The sequence below is a fragment of the Bufo bufo genome, chromosome 5, assembly GCF_905171765.1.
Source record: "Bufo bufo chromosome 5, aBufBuf1.1, whole genome shotgun sequence".
NCBI classification, from domain to species: domain Eukaryota; kingdom Metazoa; phylum Chordata; class Amphibia; order Anura; family Bufonidae; genus Bufo; species Bufo bufo.
The window spans coordinates 428,505,563-428,518,362 of NC_053393.1; the positions used below are offsets into that span (position 1 = coordinate 428,505,563).

Sequence of the window (12,800 nt, forward strand, 5' to 3'; positions counted from 1 at the left end):
GTTTTTTCATTGCTTCATCTCCCAAAAATATAAAGTGAATAAAATTTTTTTTCCAGTATTAAAACACAAGAAAACCTAAATACATGTGGTATCATTGTAATCATACTGACCCGGAGAATGATGGTAACAGGTCAGTTTTACCACATAGGGCGTTAAAAATAAAACCTATAAAACTATGGTACAATTGCCTTTTTTTCCCCACTTCCACCCCATTTGGATTTTCTTTCTAGTTTCCCACTACATTGTATACAGTATTAAATGGTGCCATTAGAAAGTACAACTTCTCCCTAAAAAAAACACGCCCTCAAACATCTATGAATAAAAGAATAAAAAGGTTATGGTTCCTGGAAGGCAGGGATTAACCACCTCCGGACCGCCTAACGCAGATTCGCGTTCCGGAGGTGGCAGCGCTGCGCACAGTCACGCATATACGCGTCATCTCGCGAGACGCGAGATTTCGCTCCAAGCCGGCCCGCGCATGCGCATCGCGGGCCGGCAAAAGTTAAAGAACAAGTTCGTCACCAGCCTGCCAGCAACGATCATTGGCTGGCAGGCTGGCGATTTTTAAAAAATCCAATCACAAGCCATATAACAGATCATATTAGTAAATATGATCTGTTATATGGCTTCTCTGCTCCTGTGCTGGTCCTTTTCGTCGGTTGGATCCAGCACAGGAGCAGACTGAACTGTGAGTAGCACCAACACTACACCTTAGCCCCAGATCACCCCCCTGCACCCCAATTAACCCTTTGATCACCCCTTTGATCGCCCCTGTCAATCACCAGTGAAAGGAAAAAAAGTGATCAGTGTAAACTGTCACTTTTTTTTTTTCACTAGTATTGGCTGTTAGGTTTTAGGAATAGTTTAGGCCCCTTGGTTAGGTAGTTAGCGTCAGTTAGCGCCCACCCCACCGCACCGCAGTCACTTTTATTCGCTGAATAGCGTATCGCTAATCAGCATTTGTACTTTTATAGTATCTGTAAGTGATCAAAACTGATCACGGTCAGATCTATAATAGTATTAGTGTCACTTTAGTTCGCCCTCCACCCAAAACGCAGTGTTTGCCCGATCAGGCCTGATCGGTCGCCCACACGTGCGTTCACCCACGCCCGCCCCACCGCAGTGACAAAAAAAATATATTTTTTGATCACTGCACATTCATTTTACACGCACTGCGGCGATAAAAAAATCAGTTTTGATATTTTTTATCAACCGCAGCGGCCTCCGGTACTTCGCTAGCCTCCCCTTTGTAAGACAGGTTTGCTTTTTTTCTTGGGTAGTCTCAGGGAATACCCCTAAATTTAGTAGTCCAAAATGTCAAACAGGGGGTATTCTTCTGAAGAGGCCTACAGGATTCTGACCCAGTCGGATGAGGAGTGGGAACCCTCATCTGATGAATCTAGCGGGTCAGAATATGAACCTGTGGAAAGCAGTGGCTCTCTGACCCAAAGTTCGGACGAGGAGGTGGAGGTCCCTGGCAGCACCAGGCGTACCCGGCCCCATGTCGCTAGACCACAGGTTATGCAGGATCCGCTTCAAGAGCAGCAGAGTGGGGCTGTCGCTGCCGGATCACGTGGTGAGGCATACACCAGCAGCGCAGCCCTCCCTGGACCTAGTACCAGCACTGCCGTACAACATGGTGACGTGGCGAGCACCAGAAGGGCAGTTGAAGCTGGTACGGTGGCACGTGCACTAGTTACCCCGTCGCAGCCACCGCAAAGACAGGCCCGTAGAGCCCCTAGAATCCCTGAGGTGCTGGCAAACCCTGATTGGCAGTCACCAACTTCAGCCGCACCTGTAGTTCCCCCTTTCACCGCCCAGTCTGGAGTTCGGGTTGAGACGGCTCAAATCGGTTCGGCCCTGGGATTTTTTGAGCTGTTCTTGACTGCGGAGCTCTTGGACTTAGTCGTGGCAGAGACCAACCAGTATGCCACACAATTTATATCCGCCAACCCGGGAAGCTTTTATGCCCAGCCTTTCCGGTGGAAACCAGTCCAAGTTTCCGAAATTAAAATTTTTTTGGGCCTTCTCCTCAACATGGGCCTGACAAAAAAGCATGAATTGCGGTCATATTGGTCAACGCACCCGATTCATCACATGCCCATGTTCTCTGCTGCTATGTCCAGGGCACGATTTGAGGCCATCCTCCGTTTCCTGCATTTTAGCGACAACACCACCTCCCGTCCCAGAGGCCACCCAGCTTTTGACCGGCTCCACAAAATTCGGCCCCTCATAGACCATTTCAACCAGAAATTTGCAGATTTGTATACCCCCGAGCAAAACATCTGCGTAGACGAGTCCCTAATACATTTTACCGGGCGCCTTGGCTTCAAACAGTACATCCCAAGCAAGCGTGCCCGGTATGGGGTCAAATTGTATAAGCTCTGTGAAAGGGCCACAGGCTATACCCACAAATTTCGTGTCTATGAGGGAAAAGATCAGACCCTGGAGCCGGTCGGTTGCCCTGACTACCTGGGGAGCAGTGGGAAGACAGTCTGGGACTTGGTGTCACCCTTATTCGGCAAGGGGTACCATCTTTATGTGGACAATTTTTACACAAGTGTGGCCCTCTTTAGGCATTTGTTTCTAGAACGGATTTGCGCCTGTGGCACCGCGCGAACTAGTCGCGTGGGCTTCCCCCAACGGCTTGTAACCACCCGTCTTGCAAGGGGGGAGAGGGCTGCCTTGTGTAACGAAGAACTGCTCGCGGTGAAATGGAGAGACAAGCGTGACGTTTACATGCTCTCCTCCATTCACGCAGACACGACAATCCAAATTGAGCGAGCAACCCGTGTCATTGAAAAGCCCCTCTGTGTCCACGACTATAATGCGCTCATGGGAGGGGTGGACTTCAATGACCAGATGTTGTCTCCGTATTTAGTTTCCCGCAGAACCAGACGCTGGTATAAGAAGGTGTCTGTATATTTAATTCAATTGGCGCTGTACAATAGTTTTGTTCTCTACAGTAAGGCTGGGAGAACACGATCTTTCCTCAAATTCCAGGAAGAGATCATCGAGAACCTCCTTTACCCAGGAGGTTCCGTGGCCCCATCCCCCAGTGTAGTTAGCCGTCTACACGAGCGACATTTCCCCAGTGTCGTTCCTGGTACCTCAACCCAACCGTCACCCCGAAAAAGATGTCGTGTCTGTAGCAGGAGTGGAATAAGGCGTGACACCCGCTATTTCTGTCCTGACTGTGCTGACCACCCTGCCCTATGCTATGGAGAGTGTTTCCGGAAGTACCACACACAGGTACACCTAGCATAGGGATTGCATCTCACAGGACAGGCACACAGGGCTATTAGGGCCCTTTTACTCTCAGCTGCTGCAAACCTCTCCTTTCACCTGGGATAAAGTGCATAACGTACTTCGCCACATCTTTGGGCGATTTGCGCTTTGCACATTGTCCCATGGGGAAGGAGAGGTTTGTTCTATAAAGGTAAAAAAAACTAAACAAAAAAAAAATTACCGGTAAGTAAAAAAGTTAAAAAAGTTTAAAAAAGTTAATATGTTCTGTTCTAAAGTTAATAAAGTTATTGCTTTGCGGCCTGGTTTTTTCTTTTTTGTTTTGTTTTTTTTACCTTCCAGGTGGACCAACCGATCGACCAGCTGCAGCACTGATGTGCATTCGGACAGAAGCATTGTGCTGCTGTCAGATTACACGCAAGTCGGTGTATGCGGCGCTGCAAGACGAGATTTCTCCTCAGCAGTAAAAGATATGTTTGCCGAGGCATATGAGCTGAGGAGGTGGCGGTGTTCATATACTTTGGCAAACACTTTGCATATATAAAAAAAAAAATCCCGGCAATGATTTATTCATCCACATCGATTGATGTGAATGGAGAAATCTGGTTTGCCAGGGCATACGAGCTGAAGTGGGTATGGATGTTGGGCGGAGCTCCTATGTCCTGGCAGACGCCTTTCCCCTCCTTTTTCTTTTTTTGGCAGAGATTTTTTCATCCACATTGATCGATGCGAATGAAGAAATCTGTGCCGTTCATTTTTTTCTTTCAGCCCAGAGGCTGAACGGAAAAAAAAAATCTCATTACCCGTATGCTCAATATAAGGAGAATAGCAGAAACTCCTAATGCTGGGCATACATGTAATGATTGCGGAGACCCTCAAATGCCAGGGCAGTACAAACACCCCACAAATAACACCATTTTGGAAAGAAGACACCCCAAGGTATTCGCTGAGGGGCATATTGAGTCCATGAAAGATTGAAATTTTTGTCCCAAGTTAGCGGAAAGGGAGACTTTGTGAGAACAAAATCCAAAAAATCAATTTCCGCTAACTTGTTCCAAAATTTTTTTTTTTCAATGAACTCGCCATGCCCCTCATTGAATACCTTGGGGTGTCTTCTTTCCAAAATGGGGTCACATGTGGGGTATTTATACTGCCCTGGCATTTTAGGGGCCCCAAAGCGTGAGAAGAAGTCTGGTATCCAAATGTCTAAAAATGCCCTCCTAAAAGGAATTTGGGCCCCTTTGCCCACCTAGGCTGCAAAAAAGTGTCACACATGTGGTATCTCCGTATTCAGCAGAAGTTGGGGAATATGTTTTGGGGTGTCATTTTACATATACCCATGCTGGGTGAGATAAATATCTTGGTCAAATGCCAACTTTGTATAAAAAAAATGGGAAAAGTTGTCTTTTGCCAAGATATTTCTCTCACCCAGCATGGGTATATGTAAAATGACACCCCAAAACACATTCCTTACCTTCTCCTGAGTACGGAGATACCAGATGTGTGACACTTTTTTGCAGCCTAGCTGGGCAAAGGGGCCCACATTCCAAAGAGCACCTTTCAGATTTCACAGGTCATTTACCTACTTACCAGACATTAGGGCCCCTGGAAAATGCCAGGGCAGTATAACTGCCCCACAAGTGACCCCATTTTGGAAAGAAGACACCCCAAGGTATTCCGTGAGGGGCATGGCAAGTTCCTAGAATTTTTTATTTTTTGTCACAAGTTAGTGGAAAATGATGATTTTTTTTTTTTTTTTTTTTCATACAAAGTCTCATATTCCACTAACTTGTGCCAAAAAAATTTTTTTTTCATGAACTCACTATGCCCATCAGCGAATACCTTGGGGTCTCTTCTTTCCAAAATGGGGTCACTTGTGGGGTAGTTATACTGCCCTGGCATTCTAGGGGCCCAAATGTGTGGTAAGGAGTTTGAAATCAAATTCAGCAAAAAATGACCTGTGAAATCCGAAAGGTGCTCTTTGGAATATGGGCCCCTTTGCCCACCTAGGCTGCAAAAAAGTGTCACACATCTGGTATCTCCGTACTCAGGAGAAGGTGGGGAATGTGTTTTGGGGTGTCATTTTATATATACCCATGCTGGGTGAGAGAAATATCTTGGCAAAAGACAACTTTTCCCATTTTTTTATACAAAGTTGTCATTTGACCAAGATATTTATCTCACCCAGCATGGGTATATGTAAAAAGACACCCCAAAACACATTCCTCAACTTCTCCTGAGTACGGCAATACCACATGTGTGACACTTTTTTGCAGCCTAGGTGGGCAAAGGGGCCCATATTCCAAAGAGCACCTTTCGGATTTCACTCGTCATTTTTTACAGAATTTGATTTCAAACTCCTTACCACACATTTGGGCCCCTAGAATGCCAGGGCAGTATAACTACCCCACAAGTGACCCCATTTTGGAAAGAAGAGACCCCAAGGTATTCGCTGATGGGCATAGTGAGTTCATGGAAGTTTTTATTTTTTGTCACAAGTTAGTGGAATATGAGACTTTGTATGAAAAAAAAAAAAAAAAAAAATCATCATTTTCCACTAACTTGTGACAAAAAATAAAAAATTCTAGGAACTCGCCATGCCCCTCACGGAATAGCTTGGGGTGTCTTCTTTCCAAAATGGGGTCACTTGTGGGGTAGTTATACTGCCCTGGCATTCTAGGGGCCCAAATGTGTGGTAAGGAGTTTGAAATCAAATTATGTAAAAATTGACGAGTGAAATCCGAAAGGTGCTCTTTGGAATATTGGCCCCTTTGCCCACCTAGGCTGCAAAAAAGTGTCACACATCTGGTATCTCCGTACTCAGGAGAAGGTGGGGAATGTGTTTTGGGGTGTCATTTTACATATACCCATGCTGGGTGAGAGAAATATCTTGGCAAAAGACAACTTTTCCCATTTTTTTATACAAAGTTGTCATTTGACCAAGATATTTATCTCACCCAGCATGGGTATATGTAAAAAGACACCCCAAAACACATTCCTCAACTTCTCCTGAGTACGGGGATACCAGATGTGTGACACTTTTTTGCAGCCTAGGTGGGCAAAGGGGCCCATATTCCAAAGAGCACCTTTCGGATTTCACTCGTCATTTTTTACAGAATTTGATTTCAAACTCCTTACCACACATTTGGGCCCCTAGAATGCCAGGGCAGTATAACTACCCCACAAGTGACCCCATTTTGGAAAGAAGAGACCCCAAGGTATTCGCTGATGGGCATAGTGAGTTCATGGAAGTTCTTATTTTTTGTCACAAGTTAGTGGAATATGAGACTTTGTATGAAAAAAAAAAAAAAAAAAAAAATCATCATTTTCCACTAACTTGTGACAAAAAATAAAAAATTCTAGGAACTCGCCATGCCCCTCACGGAATAGCTTGGGGTGTCTTCTTTCCAAAATTGGGTCACTTGTGGGGTAGTTATACTGCCCTGGCATTCTAGGGGCCCAAATGTGTGGTAAGGAGTTAGAAATCAAATTCTGTAAAAAATGATGAGTGAAATCCGAAAGGTGCTCTTTGGAATATGGGCCCCTTTGCCCACCTAGGCTGCAAAAAAGTGTCACACATCTGGTATCTCCGTACTCAGGAGAAGGTGGGGAATGTGTTTTGGGGTGTCATTTTATATATACCCATGCTGGGTGAGAGAAATATCTTGGCAAAAGACAACTTTTCCCATTTTTTTATACAAAGTTGTCATTTGACCAAGATATTTATCTCACCCAGCATGGGTATATGTAAAAAGACACCCCAAAACACATTCCTCAACTTCTCCTGAGTACGGGGATACCAGATGTGTGACACTTTTTTGCAGCCTAGGTGGGCAAAGGGGCCCATATTCCAAAGAGCACCTTTCGGATTTCGCAGGTCATTTTTTACTGAATTTGATTTCAAACTCTTTACCACACATTTGGGCCCCTAGAATGCCAGGGCAGTATAACTACCCCACAAGTGACCCCATTTTGGAAAGAAGAGACCCCAAGGTATTCGCTGATGGGCATAGTGAGTTCATAGAACTTTTTATTTTTTGTCACAAGTTAGTGGAATATGAGACTTTGTAAGAAAAAAAAAAAAAAATCATCATTTTCCGCTAACTTGTGACAAAAAATAAAAAGTTCTATGAACTCACTATGCCCATCAGCGAATACCTTAGGGTGTGTACTTTCAGAAATGGGGTCATTTGTGGGGTGTTTGTACTGTCTGGGCATTGTAGAACCTCAGGAAACATGACAGGTGCTCAGAAAGTCAGAGCTGCTTCAAAAAGCGGAAATTCACATTTTTGTACCATAGTTTGTAAACGCTATAACTTTTACCCAAACCATTTTTTTTTTACCCAAACATTTTTTTTTTATCAAAGACATGTAGAACTATAAATTTAGAGCAAAATTTATATATGGATGTCGTTTTTTTTGCAAAATTTTACAACTGAAAGTGAAAAATGTCATTTTTTTGCAAAAAAATCGTTAAATTTCGATTAATAACAAAAAAAGTAAAAATGTCAGCAGCAATGAAATACCACCAAATGAAAGCTCTATTAGTGAGAAGAAAAGGAGTTAAAATTCATTTGGGTGGTAAGTTGCATGACCGAGCAATAAACGGTGAAAGTAGTGTAGGTCAGAAGTGTAAAAAGTGGCCTGGTCATTCAGGGTGTTTAAGCACTGGGGGCTGAGGTGGTTAAATAATGAAAATGCAAAAACAGAAAATCACCCTGTCCACAAGGGGTTAAAGGAGAATTCTCTAACTGAATTGCCAGTTAAAAAGTAGTAGAAGTTGACATTTTTGTGCTGGAATCAGCATTTACCCATTTGACATTTTCATACAGATAACATCAAAAAGTAGCAGTAATCGTTGATGAATAATATTTGGGGTAAAGCAGCTTAAAGAGCAGAACGTTAGTATGTTATGCCAAGACAGTAATCTGGTCATGCTCTGGGGATAGTAACTTCAAAAGGAACATAATCTTCACCTCAGCTCAGAAGATATTCGAAAGACTCATCCAGAGGGAAACATTCAGATAAATGATTACCATGTGCTCAGTGTTTGTATCTCAGATGTATTGAGTAGTATACTTATCCAGTGCATTCCATAGCAGTCTCATGAATGAAGCACGTGGGAGCCATATAACTAAGGGTTTACAAATGTTTGGAAAATGTGACGTAAGATATAATACCTAGACCAGTTTTATTTTAGCAAAATCAACTAAAGGCTCGTAAACAGAGCTCTCACTAGTTTTATGGGTTCCACAGCGTTTATGTACATGACACTTAAATAATTTTTTAGCTTTTTTGTTATGGCTGCCCCAGATCACGGCTGTAGGTGATACAAAGAAAGCATTAATTCCCAGGCCTTGGTTATGAGGATGCCAAAAAGTCCCTCTGCCACACAAGAAAACACCTATGTGGCACATGGTAAGAAGGGGCTGTGGGGCTGTATTACAGGAAGTTCAAGGCCAGCCCAAAATTGAGCAGAGTGCACAAGAGTTTTCACAAATTGACTAGGATTCAATACTGTGACATTATATATATATATATATATATATATATATATATATATATATATATAAAATCTATACCTAAATATACTTTAAGTGGTCAGCATTTCAGTATCTGCAGTATGGAAGTTGTACCTAATTTTTGGCACACTGTGTTAGAAAAAATCACTGTGCGTATATAAATAACTTTTAAAGGGGTTTCCCCATTAAAGGGGTTGTCTCAAATCAGCAAATGGAATTTATCATGTAGACAAAGCTATGGTAATGCAGGGCACTTAATATTGTATTGTGATTGTCCATATTGCCTTCTTTCCTATAGTGTGCAAGCACGGCCACCGCTTCTGGATTTCAGGGTGGTCGTAATAATGAAAACGAGCAGTGTATAATGTGATGAAAAAATGAATCCAGCCTGCAAAGGAGGCAATATGGACAATCACAATACATTAGTAGGTGCCTTGTATTAACTTCCTCTACATAATAAATGCAATTTGCTGAAGTGAGACAACCCCTTTAAGACAATGTATCCCCTATACACAGCATAATGAATACGTTTCTGATTGGCGGGGGTCTGAGATCATGTGAATGAGGGCTCATGTTCCTCTATTTGAATGGAGTGGTTGTCATGCATACACACTGCTGCTCCATTCAGCTCTATGGGGCTGCCAGAGATAGCCAAGCACTTGTACTCCGGCATTCCCATAGAGTTGAATGGAGTAGTGGACATGCAGGTGTGAAAAAGGGAGCAGAGTCTCCTGAAACTTTGTGGGTAGCATGGTTCACGCTTCATCTACCTACCTCCATGATGTATTGATTTATTTGATATAAGATATTTGAGAATCAGTGTGGAACATTAACTGGACTGTACATGGACTGGGTATGACACCTTTATAGGTGTTTTACATACCTCTTGCATCAAATTTTGATATGCTATATATGATAAATAAGAAGAGTTTTTACATACTTTCATATATAATTGTCTTTTGCCTTTTTTACTAATATGACATGGCGATTTGTCTGCTGAAACGCAGAGCATGGCCCCCTGTTCTCTTGATCAGACACTTCTCCCTGTGGATAGGGGATAAGTTGTATTAATGGGACAACCCCTTTCGAGGCTACTTCGAGGTCTCTTCAGCATGGCACAGCATGTCCGATGAGTTGACCTAACAAAGTAGTCCTGAATGCTTGATAGTTATAATCTTTTTCAGTTAGCCATTAAAAGGTATCCTCTACTGAGCACTCTCAATTTGTATCTTCTCTAACTACCGACTAACACAGTATAAAGAATAGAAATGTAAAAATTATACTATACCTGCAGGAGAAAATCAAACAAAGCCAATTTAGACCACTCTGTATGTTTAATGCCAACACATGGGGCTGTATCCATGGAAGTAAGAGAGTCCTCCATGCCACACCTATGCTTTAACATGTGCTGATATTCCAGCCAGCTCAGAGCATGAGAATTCTGGTCATTGTTGGTGTCATTTAAATGTTTAATGTCAGGTGCCCACCACACAATTGGCCTTGGTGCACCATTGGTATACTTGTATGGCAATAGGTTGTCTGTGAATAATCGGGCAACTGCTGGGAGGCTACGATTCAACCCAAGAACCCTATCAAGATGGAAAGCTAGAACTTCATATAAATCACTTGGTCTTTTAATTAACCCACCCAAGCCTCGGTTGCAATCATTCTTTTGATGACATTGTTCATCCATATGGCTGGCACAAAGTGCAACTTTAAGAACCTGTCCGTGAGCAGGGATTCTTGATTTATCTACAATTCCCCCCTCAGAGAGCAACTTCATCTTCTGCAAATCATCTGATGTAAACCAAGGAGGAGCATTCTCAGTGAACCTTTCTTCTTTAAGATATTGCTTAGACTTTTTAGACTGGAATTTTATGCAGTCAGAGACTAAATTGATTTTATAGTTTACTGAAGAGTCCTGGAATGGAGCCGTTGTATTACTCAAGTTCTCCCTGGCTCTTTCCCCATTGCTTGCAGAGTCTGTGTCCTGCAAGGCTGGAAACCTACCTAATGGAAACACATGTTCATCTGTTTTGTGGGGTTGAGATTCTGGTAGACCTATTGAATAGTTTTTGAGCAGGGATTGAAGTTTAGTTTTAGATTTTTCAAAATGATTGTTTTTTACTAAAACTGGCATTGGTAGATATATGACACTTTTCTTTAGATTATGAGGATCCTTGCCTGCAAGGATTCCTCTTGATCCTGAATAATTATGTATAACTTTGTTTATATTGGCTGCCAGTATAAGGCTTTTTGGTTTTGTTTCTGTGGCATGGCTTACAGCAAGTAACTGTTTATTGGTTACAGATCTCTTCTCTTTGGTTTGATAATAATTATTTTTCCATCCGGATTGCTTGCTAAGCTGACCTAAATAATGTTTTTCCTTACAGCTGTGGCTGGAGTTCAGAAATGAGCACATGTCTACCCTGTAACTGTTCAGGCCAGATTCCCAACTTTTGTGGTCAGCAGTTTGAATAAGGCCAGGACTGGAGTCTGTGGTGTCAGTCCATAGTCGCTTATGTCGGACTACTTTTCTGTGTTGTGATCGTTGATGATCAGTAACTCCATTTGTGTCTGTAGGCAATGCAGGAAAACTGTTAATTAACACCAGAGAGAAAATGAACAAAAGACAGAGGCGAACAAATGGTCTTCTCTTCAAGTGCATCCTGAGCCATAACATCAGGGCCTATAATAAGAAATAAAGACATATTATTATTATATGTTTCAAAAAGTAACATTGCTTGATGAAATATCTATGTTTACTGCATAACCTGTTTGTCAATTTACAGCTTATTTAATTTCTACTTAACCCTTTTAACGCAAAATGCTATACACGTGTGGCATTTGAGTGCAGAGGAAGTATGGAGTCAAAAACACTCAAAAGAAGCCTTACTTCTAAATAATATAAATCCAAAATACGGTACTTTAAATTATTTTATTAATAACATTTTATATTTCTCATACATAAATAAGATTTAATTACACCATAATCCAAATAGTATATATCAGAATTAAGATTCATATCTAGGCCCACACATAAATTTCTTTTTATAGTATATGTCTTATGCCAGATTGCAAGATATCCTATAGCATGATTGTATACAATGCTAAAAGATAAAAAAAAAAAAAAACATAAATATGCAACACAGTGCAAAACTAATTCTAATAAAAAATAAATAAATAGACTTTAGTAAAAATATATTTAATAATAAAGTGGTAGTCGTGTATAAAAAAAATGTAAACCAAAAAGAGGGATTATGCAAAAAAAAAGTGATCTCACAGGTGAATACAAGCTATTGTATGCAAACTTTTAGTAAAGTGCATATGCTTTAAGAAATACTGACTAGGCTGGGACATATTGAATACTAGCTGAACGACCTGGCTTCGCTTGGGTATATTTAATCTATTTTATTTAATGTTTGTGTGTGTCGTTAAAAGATATCAACAATATCCACTATAACAGTGTCATCTATAGCACCCCGCCCTCAAAACAGTGACCTCCCCAGCCCCCCACCCATTAGCACTGACCCCCTCACAGTGCCCTGTCCCTTAAAATTGAACCTCCACAGCAGCCCACCCCCTTAACGTTGACCTTTACAGCAGACTTCCCCTTTAACAGTGACTTTCACAACATACCACCCCCTTGACAGTGACCTCCACAGGGGCCCGGCCCCTTAACAGTGGCCTTTACTGGGGGGGGGGGGGGGGGGTGTCCTTTTGAACAGCTCACTCTAAGACAGCAGCACTGTACTAGTAATAGAGAAGACCGGCACTTCTCTATTACTAAGTTTGTTTGGACGCCATTCCACGGACACGTGCACCGCTAATTTCTTCAAGTAGTGCCGCCCTGCTTCTCACCAGCAGCACTGTACTGTCTGAGTGTCAGCTGCAGGGAGAAAGTCACCTTCCCTCCCACCCCTGCAGCTGACAGAAGTTGATTTTTACCTTCATTTTTTCAATCCCCGTCGGCTTAGGAGTGGGGGGCTTGGTCTAACCAGATCGGGCATGGCTTAGTGGGACATGGGGGCG

General features: G+C 42.3%; 1 protein-coding gene across 1 annotated transcript in view; it reads right to left on the reverse strand.

Moving 5' to 3' along the window:
• The window catches only part of GASK1A (golgi associated kinase 1A), a 55,044-nt gene that overhangs the window by 22,787 nt on the left and 19,457 nt on the right, over positions 1-12,800 (reverse strand). The window contains exon 2 of the mRNA XM_040433440.1: positions 10,057-11,457. Coding sequence (XP_040289374.1) covers positions 10,057-11,457 — 1,401 coding nt within the window. The remainder of the gene's footprint in view (positions 1-10,056; positions 11,458-12,800) is intronic.